The sequence below is a fragment of the Miniopterus natalensis genome, chromosome 5 (assembly GCF_054644295.1).
Source record: "Miniopterus natalensis isolate mMinNat1 chromosome 5, mMinNat1.hap1, whole genome shotgun sequence".
NCBI lineage: Eukaryota > Metazoa > Chordata > Mammalia > Chiroptera > Miniopteridae > Miniopterus > Miniopterus natalensis.
Genome location: NC_142085.1, coordinates 43,023,542 through 43,042,857, shown reverse-complemented (window position 1 = coordinate 43,042,857; position 19,316 = coordinate 43,023,542). Strand labels below are relative to the sequence as shown.

The window sequence follows — 19,316 nt, the reverse complement described above, 5'->3', positions numbered from 1 at the left end:
TACTCAGCTTCTGCTATTCCTGGGAGTGTTCCCATATCCCATCTTCAATCTAGACAGTTCTTCCCTCTCTCCAGAAAGCCTCTTTGCTATACCATTGCTCTTGACAGCCCCTCCCAAAACCATTCGAATTTCTCCCTAACACATGCTCTTCTGGGACAGCACTACACATGTTGTTGTCCTCTAAGTGTTTTTAGAACAAGGATGGAAATGCCGAGCAAGGCCAGAGTACATGTTAATAGCTCAGTAATTATCCCACCCCATTGAAATGTGCAAAAAACACGTTTTTCAGCATGAAAAATGTTGTACTTATTAGGCACAAATGCATGATGATCTCAAGAAGTTAGTAATTATTGCCTTTGAGTAAAGGGGTAGGTAATGTATCATGGATATTATTACTTATGTACAGAGAATAAAAAGATTTTAAATATTAAAAGGAGATGAATGAGTGGCAAAATGCTGTTTCTATGCTGCTTAATGTACTAATGAGAAATTTGACAATTAATGAATTAATTACTTCATGTGAGTTATTTTTTTACCTTGCTAGCTTTGACTTTGCTGTTTGATGTGTTGATATATTAAATTATATTAATTTGTTTGAATTTTTTAAATATTTCATTTAACATAGGAATCTGTCTCAACCAAGACATGAAGCGAAATTAAACTAACAATGAGCTTGTTTGAATTATAATTATGAATTAGTTACATGTTCTTTTCTAAAAAATGAGATCAAAATTAAATGCCTTTTAAGACAGAGGACAAATAAATATACAGATTAAAAAGTCTTTAGTGTCCAAGTTATGCTAACCATCCTTAGCAGTTACTCTGAGTTTTCAGGCAAAAATAATGGGATAGGGTTCAGGTCCTGCCCCAAGAGAATAGACTGTACCTATGTGGCTAATGGCATTTTAGAATCAAATTTAAGGGATTGAGAAGGAGTAAGAGGGCTTTATTTTCTTGCTTATTTCTTTACATTTGTGCAGGTCATCCCAAGAGCTGACTGTAATTATCTTAATCAGTTAAATTAGAAATAAGTGTCATAGGCTTTTCAGCAATCCCAGCATCTAGAAATAATGAAAGGAAGAGGTGAATATTTCTTCAAGGAGGTCTCAGACATTTCGTTTTTTCCCTAGTGGAAAACCAACTGGCTTTTGCATGCTAGTAACTAAAAGAAAATTTGTGTTTCCATCTTCAAAAACACTTTGCTTAAGCCATATTCTCTTATCAAATCCAAATTTAAAATTTCCTTTTTCTTCCCTTTCTGTCTAGATCTAGCCTCAAAAGGAAGCTATCTTCAAAATGCATACTTTCTAAGGGTAAAGGTTTGTGATAGTTGTAAGTTTAAAACTGTATTTTCAGAAGTACACAGTATTAAATTTATTTGTGAAGGAAATGGCATTTCTTTTCTAAAACCCTGAGGAATGTTCATAATTATAGTTTCATATTGTGCCTTTACAGGCAGGTTGTTAAGTACTAATTAAGGCTTTTTTATTCTGTTTGACAGTGTTAGTTGATTTTCAGTAATATTTGGTTTATAACTACAAATTGCTAAAATCCCAAGATTCTTAAAGCCTTAGAAAGGGTTTTTATGTTTTGTTTTGTTTTAATTATTTCTATTTGAAACTTTAAGAAAGGAAAAAGATTTTGTTGTTTTTTTCTAAAAATAGTAGTAGTTTGAATGCTTACTAGATTTTTAAATGTTTGGCTATTTAAATTTAGAGTCCTAGATTTAAAAAACCTAAAATCTTTCCTCTTCTGAAAATCAAGATATTTTGTGTATAAGTTTGCTTATAAATTGTGTGTGCATGAGTGTCTGCATGTGTGCGTGTGTGTGTCAGAGAGAGAGAGATGGATTTTGAATCACAAACTATGTATATGTCTTTAGAGACATGCCTCATTTTATTACTTTGCTTTATTGCTCTTCATAATTGTAGGCAACCTTGAGGTATGCCTGTATTAAGCAATGGATAGGTCATTCAAAAGTCAGGAAGTTTGCAATTTACTGTCTTATAGTGACTCTTGTCAGTTTTCCTACACCTTACCAAAATCATCTTTTCCTGTTTTTTAACTGACTTATTTTGGACTTACTCATAGGACGACATGGAAATTAATTTTTATGATATGTGCTTCAGGTCTCCCAGGACTACTCCCAGGTTCAGTGATTCACTAGGACTCCCAGGACTCAGCATATAATTGTACTCATAGCTATTAGTTATTACAGCAAAAGGATGAAGAGCAAAATCAGCTAAGTGACATGAGGCGAAGTCCAGAGGAAACCAGGCCCAAGCTTCCGAGAGTCCTTTCCTAGTAGGGTGGCTCACACAGGATGCACTTAATTCTTCCTGCAACCAGTTGTGACAGTTCATGCGAAGTGTTGTCTACCAGGGAAGTGCATTAGATGCTCTGTGCCCAAGGTTTCTATTGGAGGATCATGGAGGTACCCTCTACGTAGCATGTCCTAAAATTTCAAACTCCTGCCCGGCCGGGCGTGGCTCAGCGGTTGAGCGTCGCCCTAGGATCCAGGCGATCGGGTTTCGATTCCCGGTCAGGGCACGTGCCCTGGTTGCAGGCTCAATCCCCAATGACTCTCTCATCATTGATGTTTCTGTCTGTCTGTCTCTCTCTCTCTCTCCCTCCTTTCCTCTCTCTGAAATCAATAAAGATATATTAAAATTTCAAACTCCCAGGAGGAAAGCAGGTGTTTAGCATAAACCATAGTGTTTGCACAGTTTTAGGTACAGTGAGACACTCTTATCAGTTAGGTTAGTGAGAACATTCCCAAATCCAAGTTCCCAGATGCCAGTCACGGGCTAACCTTGTAAACAGAACATTTTAAGGGTACCAGTCTCAGACCTGATATATTAACTCTTTTCTACGCAATATACTTTAAAGAGGAAAAAAATATTACTTTTTACCTTTATTTGGGTATGTATTCCTTCAGTTCTGCCATTCTAGTAATTAACACAAGCCATCTATGAAAGATGAGACATTTTTACCTTGAGACAGGTGTTTAATGCCCTGTCCCTTATGTTGGTAGTATCTATGGGTATAAGCACATTATGGTCATCCCAATGTATTTTCCAGCAATCAAACCATTTTTTATTTAAATACTCCTGCCATGATATTTTGATGATATTACTGTAAGAGTTTAGAGGCCTCATTTTTTTATTTTATTTTTTGGTACTTTGTCAATTTGTATTACTTTCATGCTACTTAATAGCTTTCTGGCGGAGCGGGGGAATGAGGATAGTAAATTTATCATTCATGTTTCTCTCTGGAAGGTGGTTACAACTTGTAAATGAAATCTTTATAGTTCATATGCATAACTTCAAAACCGCTTGAGCTATAATGTTGATATTTAACCTTGGATTTTGGAGACTAGAAAATAATTAACAACTGTGAACACAGAATCCTAGAACTGCAAGAGCCGGTAATGAGCTCTCCAATTCTAGTCCTGTCATTGGATGGGGGCAGAGCTAAACCAACGAAGGCAGGTGGTGCAAGAACACTCCAGCAGTGAGTGCTCTACACAGTTCTCAGGAGCCCAAGTTGGAGTATAATTACCTAACTATCCAAAAAGTCTCCTAGGTCACCTATTTTACTGGTCTTTTGTGGATTTAGAGAAAAATTTTAAAAAACATTTCATTAAAACAACTTGCTAAATCATCCTTTGGCCTTTTCTTTGCCAGATTGAGGCATCCTACTTTCTTCAACCTTTTCTTAGAGAAGTTGCAGCAATAGCAATTTGACTTGAAAAAAAAAAGACGGCATGCTGGTCTAGTCTAAGCCAGGCTTTCTTAATGTAAGGGTCTGTGAACCTGGATGGAAAGAAAAAATTACACATTATTTTCACTAACCTGTATGAGAAAGTTAGCATTTTCCTTCATTACTATATCTTAAATTTTTAAAAAATATTTGGATAACTGTATTTCAATGTAATTATTTCCTTTGTAAATATATGTATTCTACTTTATGCATTTAGAAGCGTTTTGGGAAGGGGCCTATAGGGTTCACTAAAGGCTCATGGCAGAAAGAAAAGAAGGAAAGGTTACACTGTGATGAGGGCACTTGAAGTGTGAGTAATTGGATAACCTTTAAATGAGAATTTTCGGGATTTTGTTTTCCTTACTGAAGGTAACTGACTAGTAATATACTTCATTTAATGTACTGTGTGCTTTCAGGTTTATGTACAAGTTAATAAAGAAGCAGCAGAAGATAAGAGTGTAGCAAAATCAGCACATGAGTTCTTCCAGCGATTGGAAATGGGTGACATGCAAGCACTTGCATTATGGCAAAAATTTCGGGACTTGAGCGTAGAAGAGTACATTCGGATTTACAAGGTACCTGTCCACTCTTCTGCTTTCCTGTAATGTAGTGCAGCTCATGACTGGTACCACCAGGTAGCCATAGCCAAGTTCCTTCTCAAGCTCATGTTTTAAGAATAGATTTGTCATTCAGTTGGAAATTAGGACTCAAATATTGTTCTTTGGGATGAAAGTTAGAGCTATGAAATAATCCTGAAGTCTGTGAACTTAGCAGACTGAATGTCAGGTGACATTCTGATACTTCGTTTCAGTGTGGCTTTTCTTTTCTCTCTCCGATCATTCCTTCACTTTTTCTTCATTGGTTTTTCTTCATTTGCTTCCTTAGGCCTATATGTGATGGATATAAATTTGTTGATTTAATAAACATTCTAGGGCATGGAAAAATATAACAGTAAATAAAAGAAATGAATTTTCTCATGGACTTTACTTTCTAGCATGGAGCCAGAGAGTGAATTAAACAGACACTGTGAATTACCAAGAGCATATAAGCTGTTAGATGGTGATGATGCTGTGGAAAAGAGTTAAACAGGGAAGAGATCAGGTGTGCTGTCTGTGGGTGGACTGAGGAGAGTTTCTGTAAAGAAGCCCCTGTGGCTAGAGTAGGTAAGCAAGATGAGGACAGCAGGAGACGAGGTTGAAGAGGTTGTAGGGTGGGACCTCATGTGAGATGTTTTCCAGAGCTCTCCAATCTAGCTTCGTGCGGTGATGGAAATGTTCTGTATCTGTGCTGTCCAGTGTGGTAACCACTAGCCTTGTGTGGCTACAGAGCACTTGAAGTGTGAGAAATGTGACTGAGAAACTAAATCTTTAATTTTATTTCATTTGAATTTGAATAGCCTCATGTGCCTAGAACTACCATATTGGACAGCATGGTACTGTTGTGAGGACTTGACTGGTCTGGGAGGAGGCTTTAGAAGGTTAGCGCAGGGGAGTGACTTGATCTGTATGACAGACTATAGAGCAACCTATTTTGTCTTAGGGTAAGGTAATCGGACATTTAAGTAACTCTGTGTTTCTGAACCCTTTTAGCGTCTAGGAGTACACTTTGATGAATACTCAGGAGAATCATTTTATCATGAAAAATCTCAAGAAGTATTAAAGTTGCTGGACAGTAAAGGACTCCTGCAGAAAACAATGTATGATCAGGTTACTATTCTTTATTAAAGTTCTTTTTTGAAATTGGTATTGATATATTAACTCAGTAAGTACAACAGAATGTGATGTGCAGCCTTCTGGCATTTTTTAATAGTGCTTTTTGCTGCTCAAAGTACTTTTGCACATGCTGTCTTTTGCTGCCGTAACAAAATTCCGGTAAGGCTGGGAGAAAGGGTGTTATCTGCTCTTTACACATGAGCAAACTGAAGAACAGAAAGTAACTTGCCTAAGGTCACACAGGCTGATAATGGTATATCTGTAAAAAGGAAATAGAATTCATATCTTCTTATTTAACCGTATCTCTTTAAAAAGTCCCATCCTCTTCAAAAAAAGAAAGATTTAAGGCAGCTTATGAATTAGGTATAATACAAGCTTTTGAAAGAGTAAAAGGAGGAAATCTGGAAGCAAGGACAGATAATTATATGAAGTCAGGGTGATACTGATATATCATATAACACACACTGGGGTTCTGTTTTCTTGTTTAAGGTAGATTTCTAATTTAGCTTGGAGCCTCTGGTCAACCAAACAGAAAAATAGTACCAGTCATAGGAGCTCAGACATCTGTAATGTAGAAGCAAACCAGTTGCTTAGAAGTACCACTTTTCATAGTACCAAAGAGCAATTTCTCTTGCCGTCTTTATAAGGAAGACATAGAAACTGTTTCATAACATCTTTGGCAATCTTGGTAAGGAAAATTTTTAGATTGCCATATACAGATTCTAATTTTTGCTCAGGGAGGAAAGACAACAAAATTCCATGGTTTTATCACTCAAGGGTACTTTATGGCATGTCAAAACTAGTCCAATATTTAATGTTATAATAACTGGAATTAGAGGGAAAATATGATGTTTTATAGTTAAACTGCAGTTGTAATCTCATTTGTTCAACTAGGTATATTAAAGACATTATCTAAGTACCTTATCTAGAGTGACAAGATAGCCAAATATTAATTACATCATACTCGCTCTTAGTAGATTCATGCTCAGATTCCACCTTGCTTTTCTTCACTGTTGGTTATACCACTTAATTGCTACTTAAGTAATAAAAATAGCTTCTGGTTTGCCAAAGATAATGTTATAGATATTATACTTTTAAATGTCTAAATTTATTATGTTGCTTCAGAGTCACCTTTTTGCATTTCTAGAAAAGGAACAGCTGTAGTGGATCTTTCTGGGAATGGTGACCCCTCCTCAATTTGTACCGTAATGCGAAGCGATGGGACTTCTCTCTATGCAACCAGGTTTGTATCTTATGTGAAGGTCAACATTAGAATGTGTATATGACTTCATGTTATTTGTTCTAGAATTACTGCTAAGACAATTATTTCATCCTCAAAACTGTTACCAAATGCTAGTTTCTAAATCTCTTGTTCTCATCACTCAAAATATATTTATTGGGTTTCTGTTTGTTGGCAGTTACAGTTCCTGGGAAGGTTAAATATCATCAGAAAAGTGACTGAAAGCTGTTTATAGTTAGTTAAACATCATAGGATTCCACAGCTGAATACATTATCTACAGACTATAAAATTGAGATACCTCGTAATCAACTATAAGTATTTTACAATTGCACATTGGCAGGAAATGTATACGAGAAGGTGGCTATGTGAGCTCAGTGGTGTCTTCACTCTGTAAAGACCATCTTACGTGCACATATGCACCAGTCCTCATTCTGACTGTGGTAAAATAGGCCAAGGGAAAGTAGGCCATGTCACTTACATTTTTTTCTTCTGTCTCCATGACTGACTCCTTTGGAAAAGAGCAGTCTCTGTTACTCAGTAAGATCTGAGTTTGTCAAGCACACTTATTTCTTGAGACAAAGCTAATAGGAAGGAAAAGGAAGGACAATAAAAGACACACAAGCAAACATGGCCATGCTCAAGCATTGCTAGCAAAAGGCTCTGGTGTCTCCTGGGCTGGTTTTATATTCCATCACAAACTTCTTTTGTAGCATGGTGAAAGTAATGATGTTTTATTATTGTTGTTAACTACTTTAAACAACCATCCATCTCTCTTACTGTCCCTTAGAAAATTCATCTACTTTTTATTACTTTTTGATATTTACCTTTATCCATAATTCCATAGAGTTGGGGGTGGGAAGTGAAAATAACCTGTGTATCTAAGAGGTACATTTCTTTTTCTAGATACAAAAAATACACAGAAAAGTTTTTTGTGCCAGCTAATTATTGCTGGACAGATTACAAAAGAAACCCATGAGCAGTGGTTATAAGAAATGTGTCCACTCAGAATGGAAGCTCCATGACATGAAGACCGTGTAACTGTCCTGATCTGGTATCTTTTTATGGCTGTTATTATGTCTAGATTTTTCTGTGTACAGTCATCCCTTGGTATCCATAGGGGATTGGTTCCAGGACACCCTGCAGATACCAAAACCCACAGATGCTCAAGTCCCTAATATAAAATGGTGTAGTATTTGCATATAAACTACACATATTCTCCTGTATACTTTAAATCATCTCCAGAGTACTTAACAATACCTAGTACTATGTAAATAGTTGTTATACTGTATTGTTGAGGAAATAATGACAAGAAAAAAAAGTCTGTACATGTTCAGTACAGATGCAACCATTGTAGAGTAGTCCTAACTACATGGTACACAGCAACAGCAAGGTAACGTTTCCTGAATTTTCTATTCGCGGCTGACTCTGTGGATGTGATACCCGTGAATAAGGAGGGCCAGCTGTATTTACCTTAATACCTATACTTGCTCTTTTTTCTTTGGGAGAATAATTTTCTTTCTGCCACTCGTTGGGGTGTTTGATTTTTCACCTTACTCTATCTTTAGTTGTTTCTGCCCTTTCAAGTGGGTTCCTTACGGAATACATCTGTGTGTGCAGATGGGAACTAAAGGAGTTGTTACGACAGACAGAGAAAAGCATAGGATACCGACAGGGGCGGAGTGAGGCTGGACGTCTGCACTGTTCGGAGGCCGTGCCCGTCGCTTACCTTCTCTGGGTCACGGTTCCACACTTGGTACAATGAGAGACCTGAACTAAACGACCTGGCATCTCTCTTTCAAAATCAAGTTTTACAAGCTCAACCTAAACTTTTCTTATATTCTTCTATTATTTCATTGGGTCAAACGTTTCTCTGTTTTATCCTTCACCCAGACACAAAGTATCGTGGGGGGGAGGGGGGTGACTTCATGTTTGGGGTAATCTGTACCAGGGTTCCACAGCATTGTTTAAATTGTAACTCTTCTCAGGAGCCTTCCGCCCTCATGAATTTTAATATCACAGATATACTGTATGTCTGCACTTATTGTATGCAAATATGTGTTTTATGCTTAAAAAGAGTAAGAGTATTTTGTCTCATATCAGGATTATAAGGTGGGTACTAATGATATTTTGATAATCCCAACATTTCAAAAGATCTAGGAACTTCTTAAGTCGTCCCAGTGTCATATTTTGTAAAAATAGCTTTCATTTTAAATTTCAATATTTTCATAATTTTGATTTGAAATTTCATAGTTTATGATTTTTTATTATTTTATATTATATTTAAAACTGGGTCTCTTGTACTTAATCAGAAATAAAAGAGATGAATGGAATATTTGTCAGTACTTTATGATCCTTTAAAATGCTTTAAAAAGTATTACTTACAACTGATCAAGACTTTGAAACTCCTCGATTGTACTCAAGGAAGAGTAGCTGGAAGATATGTGTTTAGCTACTTACATCACCTATGTTTTAAGTATGTTCTTTAAGAGAATGTATTGCAAATAAGTGAAAAGTAGGTGGTTCTTTCTAGATTTTTTATTTTTATAATTAACAAATCCTAAAACATTTACCTGTAGACACTTTGCCTAGAACTATTTTAGTTATTACTACTACTTGTCCCAGAGCTCTTATTCATTTACTATTTTTATCTTTTCATAGCACTTTTATTATTACTGCTTTTCCCAAAGCTATTTTTGTTTTTACTTGGTATCAAAGTATGATATTGGGATTATGCAAGCATGGGTAGTGTACCCCAGCCGGTGGGATAATAGAAGCTCTTAATTAGAAAAGCCTCATTGCTATTAAATAGGTAAAGCCAATTATTACCCAGATCTGCTTAGTAACTCTTAATTTATGGCCATTTTTTTTCAGAGATCTTGCAGCTGCTATAGATCGAATGGACAAGTATAATTTTGATACAATGATTTATGTGGTAAGTAATCATATAGTAAAGAACCCAAGTTTATGATCCCTACCTAATGAAAACTGCAGATAAAAATTGGATGCCATGTTGAAAAACTATGGAAAAATAATTTTGTTAAACTATAGAAAGAATTCAATACTAAGTGTGTTTAAGGTGGTGACCATGTTTAAAATATATATAAAAAATATATATATATACACACACACACACATATATATACACGAAAAAGTTCACATTGCTTCATAGTAAAAACAAAACTATCCAAATCAGGAAAATGGTTATGTGAAATGAATATGTACAGGTCACTATAATGCACTTTAAAAAAAATAACTTTTTATTTTAAATATTTTAAGACTCACAAGTTTTAGGAGTTTTCATATGCCCTCTACCTAGCCTTCCCCAAAGATATCTCACATAACCGTAATACTTTGTCCATACCAGGAAATTGACATTGGAAGAGACTTAGTTAAATTTTGCATTTTTACATGACTAGTGTATGAGCTTGAATGTGTTTATGTGCAGCGTGTTTTTGTGAGATTTTACCACATATGTAGATTCACATAATCACCTCATTCAGGATACAGGACTGTTCCATTACAAGACAAACTCCCTCATGGCAACCACTTAATAATCACACCTTCTCCCCAACCCTAGCCCTTAGCAGCCATTGCTCTGTTCTACATCACTATAATTTTGTCATTGTGTGAGTGTTATGTAAATGGACTCACAGTATGTGACCTTTCGAGATTGGCTTTTTTCACTTGGCATCATGAATACCATGAGATCCACACAATCTGTTGTGTGTATCAGTAGTTTGTACCATTTGTTGCTGAGTAGTATTAGAGTCTTTTCTTCCCTTTCCTTCCATGTGCAACCTCCCTTTCCCCTAAGAACAAAAGTTGCCATTAAATATCTCTTTAGAGCTTAGCTTTATTCTTTGAGATAAAGGTTATAACAGCTGGGAGAGAAGAAATTTAAATAGAAAGCTCAGAATATTAAAGTTTGAATTTCCTCCTTACTCAGGGGAGTGCAGCAACTCTACTTCCTTCTGGTCTAGTGCACTCAGCTTAGGCATTCTTCTGGTGGCATCCTCTTTATGTGTTTATTTAAAACATATCAATTGACAATGACTGTATTCTGTCAGAACTCAAATATTTTAATTTGATTCATGTCCAACATATTTTTATAGATTAACTCATCATTGTTCTTCTATTTTAAATACTTTTTTCCCCCAAAGACAGATAAAGGGCAAAAAAGGCATTTTCAGCAAGTGTTCCAAATGCTGCAGATAATGGGATATGACTGGGCCAAAAGGTAATATGTACATGGTTCTTAATTACCTGCTTCAGGATCATTGTTAGGTCAGCCAAGTCCCAAAATGTACCAGATTGTTAAAGATTTTCATTGAAACTTCACTTTGTTTCAAGATGTTAGTGTGGAAAAGCAGATTTGGGGTGGGGGGGGGATGGGGTGTGTGTGTGTGTGTGTGTGTGTGTGTGTGAATTTATGCCCTGGCTGTATTAATACCTAGCTTATAAACATTTAATAAATATGTTTTTATTAGATGTCTGTTCTCAGTGGCTTCATTTTCACAAGTTTTAACCCCCATCTCCTGTTTTTCATAAAGGCAACTATGCTAGTGATTATCTCTATAAAATGACACTGTGTTTAACATATTTTGTGGCATATAACAAATCCCATCATGTTTCAGTGTATTAATTTTTTAAAAACCCATTATGAGAGTTGAAGTTCAGACTATTCTCTAAAGTGGTATTATTCTATACTTTGATCACTAGCTCTTTTTCATTTTTCAGTTAACTAAATGCCCACTGCATTTCAGGTGCCAACATGTGCCCTTTGGAGTAGTGCAGGGAATGAAGACTCGAAGAGGAGATGTTACTTTTCTGGAAGATGTCTTAAATGAGGTTCGATTAAGGATGCTACAGAACATGGCTTCTATTAAGAGTGAGTTCAATTTTTTGTTGTTACAGTCATAACTTAGGTAGCACTTTTATGTTTTGCTGGACTTTTGGATGGTGTGATTTATGATGACCATTCTTCCTGCACTTTCACTAACCTTGTCAAAAAATAGCTTACACTAATTAGAGGTGCCAGAATGTTTAGACTTGCTGCTTGAGTATTGTTCAGTTCAATAATCTGAATTGATATTACCGTGGCCCTCTTTTCATGGATGGTTTTAGATAATCATTCCAGTGTTGGGAGTAGTTCTGTGAAGTTCCTGTTATATAATTGGAAACAAGTCTCAAGTCCTTATGGCTTTAACCTTCACCCTTAGAGAAATAAGTGCCAGCTATATCTACTGTCTTGTGAAGGATATTTGTAAGAAAAATAAATTCACGTATTTTTCCTTTTAATGAAGGCATTAAAGGCATTTAAGTCATTATCAAAGGTAAATTAGCCCAAATTAGGAAAGTAAATTGCCCACTGTGAACCTGTTTGTTCTTGATACTGCCAGCATCCAATTTTGGCAGATTTTTCTCTCCATTTCAATCCCTGACCCTGTGTAGTTTCATGCAGGTTAACGATAGCCGCCTTTGTCTGTTTCAGCTACCAAAGAACTGGAGAACCCGCAGGAGACCGCAGAGAGGGTCGGGCTCGCAGCACTCATTATTCAGGTCTGTTAGACTGCTTCCTATGAGACCCTTTCGTTTGGTAGTAGAACAGATCCCAGCACTGAAGATTTACTTTGTCATTTTAGGACTTCAGAGGTTTACTCTTATCTGACTATCAGTTCAGCTGGGATCGTGTTTTCCAGAGTCGTGGGGACACAGGTGTCTTCCTACAGTACACACATGCCCGCCTCCGCAGGTGAGAAGAGACTGCAGGGAAACACTGGGCCACTCTGCCCTTCCCAGGGTGGGGCTTGGCTGCTGCAATCCTAAGACCAAAGGCCCTGTTTTCTGGGCTTCTCTGGTATCTCATATTCAAATCTAGTTAAAGTGCAGTGGACTACTAGTTATATTGGGTTTTTGTGGAGTTTTTGAAATATTTAGGAAATATTTTAAAAATATTTAGCACCTATGTAGGAAATGCTTTTATGCATATTACTTTATTTAGTACTCACAATAATCTTACCAAAGAATATAATTTGTTTTCAGATAAAGAAACAGACCTAGGATAAAGTGAGGCATCAGGCCCCGACTGGGTGGCTCCGTTGGTTAGAGCATCATCCTGGGTGGCTGTTAGTTCGGCAGGCAACTGATCAATGTTTCTCTCTCACATTGATGTTTCTCTCTCTCTCTTTCTCTCTCTCTCTCCCTCTTCCTCTCTCCCTCCCTCCCCTTCCTCTTTCAATAAATAAATAAATAAAAATTGAGGCATCACATCAGGCTAAACAACCTTACTTAGCATTAAAGACCAGGACTACAGTTTTCTCCACTTACTGACAGGGATACATTCTGAGAAATGCGTTCTTAGGTGAGTTCATGGTTGTGCAAATATCATAGAGTGCACTTACACAAACCTAGACGGTATAGCCTACCACACACACCTAGGCAGTGTAGTATATAGCCTATCGCTCTGTAGGGGAGCAAAAATATCCCTGTACCCTTCCTTCTGGGTTCCTGACTGAGATATTCCGATAATAAAAGACAGATTAACAGGAGAAAAACTGAAGTTTAATAACATGTATACTTCCTGGATACATGAAAGAGACCCAGGAAAACTGAGTTACTCGCCAAAATGCTTGAAGCCACCACCTTAAAGTACCATTTTCAGCTGAACACAAAAGATGTTGGGGGTAAGGGTGGTCAATTATGGAAAGTGACCAGGAAAAGCACAATAAACAAGGGTGAGGTTGTGCAGATTTAATTCCTATTCTTCTGCATTGATAGGAGTTTCTATAAAATCATCTTCATCTTCAGGATACAGCAGGGAGACACCCTTACAAATGGAGATTTCTTACAAATGTAAATGTCCTTTACAAAGAGTAACTTCTACGTGATTTTCAGAGCTTCTCCCATATCTGTCTCTTAAAAAATTAACCGGCCTAATAATCCTTATGCCAAATAGACATACTTTGGGGTGACATATTCTGTTTTCCTACAGCTCCTAGGCTGTAACCTATACAGCATGTTAATGTACTGAACACTGTAGTCGGTTGTAACAGTGTACTTGTGTAATGCGTTGTACTACAATGTTATGACATCTACGACATCACTAGGTGATAGGAATTTTTCAGCTCCATTATAATCTTATGGGAGCAACACCCTATACGTCGTCCATGGTTTACCAGCATAATATTGAGAACAAGACTGTCTTATGAGATGGTGTTCATCACTTGCAGGTATGTGTCCTTGGATGACTTGTTTAATCCTTTGTTGTTTTCAAACTTTTGATAACAGTTTGGAAGAGACTTTTGGATGTGGTTACCTAAATGACTTCAACACTGCTTGTTTACAAGAGCCACAGTCTGTTTCAATTCTCCAGCATCTTCTCAGGTATGGTTTTCTAGTGTTACTCAGTCAGCTTCTGCTTAGTGAAATTGTTACTGAACCCAGGTTCCTGTGCCTGATGCTCTGAAAGGCCAAAACTCAAAACATCAGCATTTGGAGTTTATTGATCAAGGAGCCAGCCGAGATGGTGCCTCAAATCCATCTTACCGCTGGACTAGAGTAAGGATTTTTAAGCTGGGAAAAGGGAGTTAGAGTAAATTCCTGTGGTCTTTGGTCTCTTGATAACCTCTCTTTTATTACAGGAGTAGATTCTAAGATACTGTCAGAGGGTTACATGTGTCAGGGGTGGTACTGGGTCTCCAATTGTTTTCTGCAAAGTAAGTTTGTAAATTATTGTCCTGTGACCATTCCTTTCTTTGAAGAAGCAGAAACATTGTATTGAGATGTTATCTATAATATTCCTGAAACTGTTGTTTGACCAACAGGTCACAAGTTATTATTCCAGGTACCGGTCAGTCTTGCTAAGGCCCACAGTTTAAACCTTAAGCAACCTATGACTACAGGGGAATGGGTACATTAATAATAGCTTTGTTAGGAGGAAAACAGAGGATCTTACTTGCAGAGATGAGCAGAGGACCTGGCTTGTGGGGTCCAGTTATAAAATGACTATTATTGGTTTGCTGACCACTGGAGTGAACAGGCCAGTAGCTAGCTCCTGTCTCCTGCCGCTAGACAGCATTTTCCTCAAGGTAGACCAAAAAGTGATTGTCTGCCCTTTGAGGGCACACAGAGGGCAGGCATGCTAATGGTCACTCATGGGGTCTTAAAAATATCACCACCACTGCATTAGCCCAGAGGCCTACCGTCCTTTAGGTTAGGGGTAGGGAACTTTTTTTCTGTGAAGGGCCATTTGGATATTTATAGCATTCACGGGCCATCAACTTAAAAATTAGCTATGAAAAAAGCTCCCAGATTTATTGAATTTTGAGTCCCGCCTGCAGTTGCCTTGGCAGGGCCAGACCAAATGATTTCTTGGGCCGTGTAGAGCCCCCAGGCTGGATGTTCCCCACCTCTGCTCTAGGTCAAGAAGTTGGTTTTTTTTAATGTTTTTTTTTTTAACGTATCTTTATTGATTTCAGAGAGAGGAAAGGAACGGGAGAGAGAGATATAGAAACATCAATGATGAGCAAGTCATTGATTGGCTGCCTAGCCCGCAACCCGGGCATGTGCCCTGACCCGGAATCGAACCCCGATCTCCTGGATCCTAGGTCAATGCTCAACCGCTGAGCCACGCCTGGCTGGGCACAAGTTTCATTTTTTAACAGATCATCTTCTCACCCTCTGTGATAAGGAAAATCCCTGCCTTTGCGCAGTTTCCCTGAGACCATAAGTCCTTCATTTGCCTATTGGTTTCATTTTAGTTTCAAATATGCATCTGTCTGATGCCCTCATACAGGGCGAAAGACCACACCTTTGAGCTCTCTCAAGCATCACTTGTGAAGCCAGACGAGTGAGGAGAAATCAGCTTCTGGAAGGGATGTGGGTGGTTAACAAAAGTTTTGTCTGATTGCCACACAGTAGTCAATGGTCAGGAGTTAGTTTACTCACATTTGGCTGATTTAGTGAGGAAAAGCAAGCCAACTTGGATTTCCTGGCATTGAGGGTAGGCTCTGATTGCTAGTTTCTAGATTATGTTCCTAAACATCACTAAGTGGCTTTTACATTCAGTTCAACAGCCATGATTTGAGTCCTTGCACTGAGCTAGGCCTATGGGATAAAATGATGATATAGAAAGTACCTTCCATCAAGGAATTTGGGAGAGAAAAATGTGCCTTTACCTTCAACTGTACACAAGGTCTTATCTTCACATACCTTCTACCCTTAGTGATGTCAAGTCAACCTTACATCCTAGATCTTTGTCTTAATATCTCAGCTTAGTGTAACATGCAGTCTTCCCCTGATGGCTGCTCCTGTCATCTTTCTTGTAGGTTCGACGAAGTGCTTTATAGATCATCTCAGGACCTTCAACCCAGGCATATTGTCAGTTACCTTCTAACTCTAAGGTATTTTTATAATCTTGCAATTTCAGGTATAAACAGATATCTGAGATCTGATCTGACAAAGAACCTTTGTTTCATCTAAAGTTTTCCTATACACAAACCCTTTGGCCTAAAAAACTTACGTGCTTTAGGTTACAGGAATTGCTCCATCTTTGCAAATTAGCAATTAACGTTCATTCATTTATTCACTCGGTAATATAAGGTGCAGTCACTAAGGCAAGTGAACAGGAAAGAGCAGCCTCACAAGTGGTTACAGAACAATGTGTACATGTTGGGATAGAGTGGATATGAGAGAAAATGTCAGGGCACTCAGCCCAGCCCTCAGGGAGGGCTTTTCGGAGGAAAGGAGATACTCACCAGGAGAAGCAAGGTGGCATTAGAGGAGGAAAAAGCCCAAAGTTAAAGTTAAGCAAGAACATGATACAGTAAAGGACCTATAAGCATAGTCCCAGGAGGGATCAGAAATGAAGCATGTACGTGCCTTTTTGCCATGTACTAAGGCATTTCATCTTATTTTCAGGGAAGCAGGGTCCACAAAACGTTTTTAAGCAGAGGCACAGAAATATCAGTCAGCTAGAGGGTAAGAATGAGTCAAGAGGTGAGTCAGTGACACTTCCATAGAAATTTCATGGTAGCTATTTTAGAAACTTTGACCAGAAATTGATTCTGTCTTCTGTAGTGACAACTCCATCTCCCCATAATGTTCTTTAACAAAGGAAATACTTGCTTTTACTCAAAACTTACTGAAATCAAAGATTTATTGGGACTGTTCTCTTAATTATGCTTTTTACCTTTTCCCTGATTTAAATAAATTTTTCCTTTACATTCCATTTAGGAATATAGAAATGAAGAAGCCAGGAAGTCCTATTAAATGTCACTTAATCATTGAAATGAATGTCATAAGCATCATTTCTCTGGCACATCTGTACTTGCTGCCATACTTAAATAGAAAAGATGCTTTAAAAATGAGTGGCCAGTATGTGTGCAGAGTTGACTGATAACTGGTCTTTTTTTTTTTTTAAGGGGGAGAGAGAGATTTGTGGTTACACTTATTTATGCATTCATTGGTTGCTTCTTGTATGTGCCCTGACCTTGGTATTGGGACGACACTCTAACCAACTGAACTACCGGGCCAGGGCCTTCAGCTTTCCAACTTTTGATACATTTTAATGGCTCTATATATACTTTTTTTTTTTTTCTTTTTTTCTGTATCTTTAAATTGAGGGAGTAAAATTAGGTATCAGGCTTATATGTTACAACAGGAAATTACTGCTGGTCCTAACCAGAATTTCTCTCTTCCCGTTGCAGTCATCTTGCAGCTGTGGCACACAGAACACTGCCCATAAAGGAGAGTCCTCCTGAAGTCGCTGGGGTATGTTACACTGAGTGTTTTGTGTGTTAATCTCTAGCATCCCCAGACTGATATTACTGAGTCAGTCTTGCGAATGTTTCTAAAATAGCATCCTATTGTTCAACTACAGCAATGTTATAGTCTAAGGTAATAACTATAACTGGGTTGTAACAATCAGCATTTATATACTTTCCAACATACTAAACTATGAAGCACATTTTCCTACATGAAATGTTACAGTGATGAGTTCTCCTTATCTGAAGCTGTACTGTATGATACTGTCATTCCCCAACCCTTGGGTTCCAGTGTTACAGTTAGAGATTCTAGGAATTTTGTGTTCCCTTACCTACAGCAAACCCTAGGGCACTTTGCAATACTGTTTCTACTTTAAATTAGAAAACATTTAGATTTACTCTTAAGAACATTCTTATTTATTCACTTTATAGTTAGCCTATTATTGAATTGAACATTTAATCGTTCTTTGATTTATTTTGTAGGCCAGACTTCATCTTTTCAGAGCTGTCCGTTCTGTCCTAGCCAATGGAATGAAACTTCTTGGAATAACACCTGTATGTAGAATGTAATTTCTAATTAAAATGGCTTTTTAAATACTAAATTAATTTTAGTTATCTATTCTTATAGGCCTTGCTGTTTAGAATAGAATTTAAGCTATTATTCTGTGTCAGAATCTATATATTAAGTCTATAAGTGATTTATCAACTTATTAAATCTTGATCTTTAAAAACAAATCATCTGAGTTCCCTCATGGTCATTAAGTACTAAACAGACTTTTATAAAATTAGGTTAAATCTTTTAAATGCATTGTGGTCTAATGTGAATAAAGGGTTAGAGTTTAAACTCTACGTTGAGGTTTCTTACAGTGTCATTCCTCCAGAAACTGTTTCTAATGTTTTCATCAAGTAAAACTGGTAAGGAAAAATATCTCAAATTTCTTGTAGTTATGGCTGGTTCTGAAAAAATTTAGGGAGCCCAGTATTACACCGTTTTGCCAATACAGCTGACAACTCCCAGAGAAGAGATCTCATGCTTACCTTTTCCTTGATATATATACAAGTAACAATTACTACGTGATCTCAGGAACTGGATACATTTGAATAACAAGAAATTACTTGTACATAAACCATTTCCTTCAGGTATCTATCTGCATATTGGTGAAACATGTTTTGTGTGACTTGTTTAGGTTAACATAGTAGGACGTGGTGCATTTGGTCAGTACAGCTATCCTTACCTGCCAGCTTTTCCATTCAGGTCTGCTATAATTTACTTTAAACGTTGCTACTAGTATTGTAAATACCAGTGGCAGTCTACTTTTATGAATAGAGAAGGAAACTGGCATGAACCAAGCTTCTCTAGTTGAACGAATATAGTTTTATATTAGCAAGTACATGGTATACCTTTAGTCAGAGTTAGTTTATAAGCTATAATAATACAGTTTCAACACAGAAAATTTTAAATGTAATGTTTGGAATTAAAAGTTTGTTTTTGCATTATCTTAACGGTCATATCTATAATACAAAAAGTGATCAAACAAATTTCATATGAAGTTTATTGCTGAATTTCCCTATTAACATAGAAATTTTTTAAAAACACAGAATTTCATAAATTATTGAGAGCCCCACAGCTAAACATACTTTATAAAAAAAGTACAAAAGTGACATTAGAAATATTTTTTGAAGAAAAGTACATCATCTAACAGCAAAGAAACATGAATCCAGACAATGAATGGCACAAACACAGCACTTAAAAGGAGTACTCAGTCACCACCCACCACCCAGGAATCATTGTCTGGGTTATGAAATATTCAGTTTGAATAAGATGCACATTCAATTTA

General features: G+C 37.1%; 1 protein-coding gene across 1 annotated transcript in view; it reads left to right on the top strand.

Moving 5' to 3' along the window:
* Positions 1-18,213, top strand: part of RARS2 (arginyl-tRNA synthetase 2, mitochondrial) — a 51,775-nt gene extending 33,562 nt beyond the window's left edge. The window contains exons 9-20 of the mRNA XM_016207299.2: positions 4,179-4,337; positions 5,352-5,458; positions 6,622-6,717; positions 9,587-9,647; positions 10,876-10,952; positions 11,479-11,603; positions 12,207-12,274; positions 12,358-12,467; positions 14,003-14,098; positions 16,042-16,116; positions 17,422-17,485; positions 17,962-18,213. Coding sequence (XP_016062785.1) covers positions 4,179-4,337; positions 5,352-5,458; positions 6,622-6,717; positions 9,587-9,647; positions 10,876-10,952; positions 11,479-11,603; positions 12,207-12,274; positions 12,358-12,467; positions 14,003-14,098; positions 16,042-16,116; positions 17,422-17,485; positions 17,962-18,048 — 1,125 coding nt within the window. The 3' untranslated portion in view covers positions 18,049-18,213. The remainder of the gene's footprint in view (positions 1-4,178; positions 4,338-5,351; positions 5,459-6,621; positions 6,718-9,586; positions 9,648-10,875; positions 10,953-11,478; positions 11,604-12,206; positions 12,275-12,357; positions 12,468-14,002; positions 14,099-16,041; positions 16,117-17,421; positions 17,486-17,961) is intronic.
* The last annotated feature ends 1,103 nt before the right edge of the window (positions 18,214-19,316 follow it).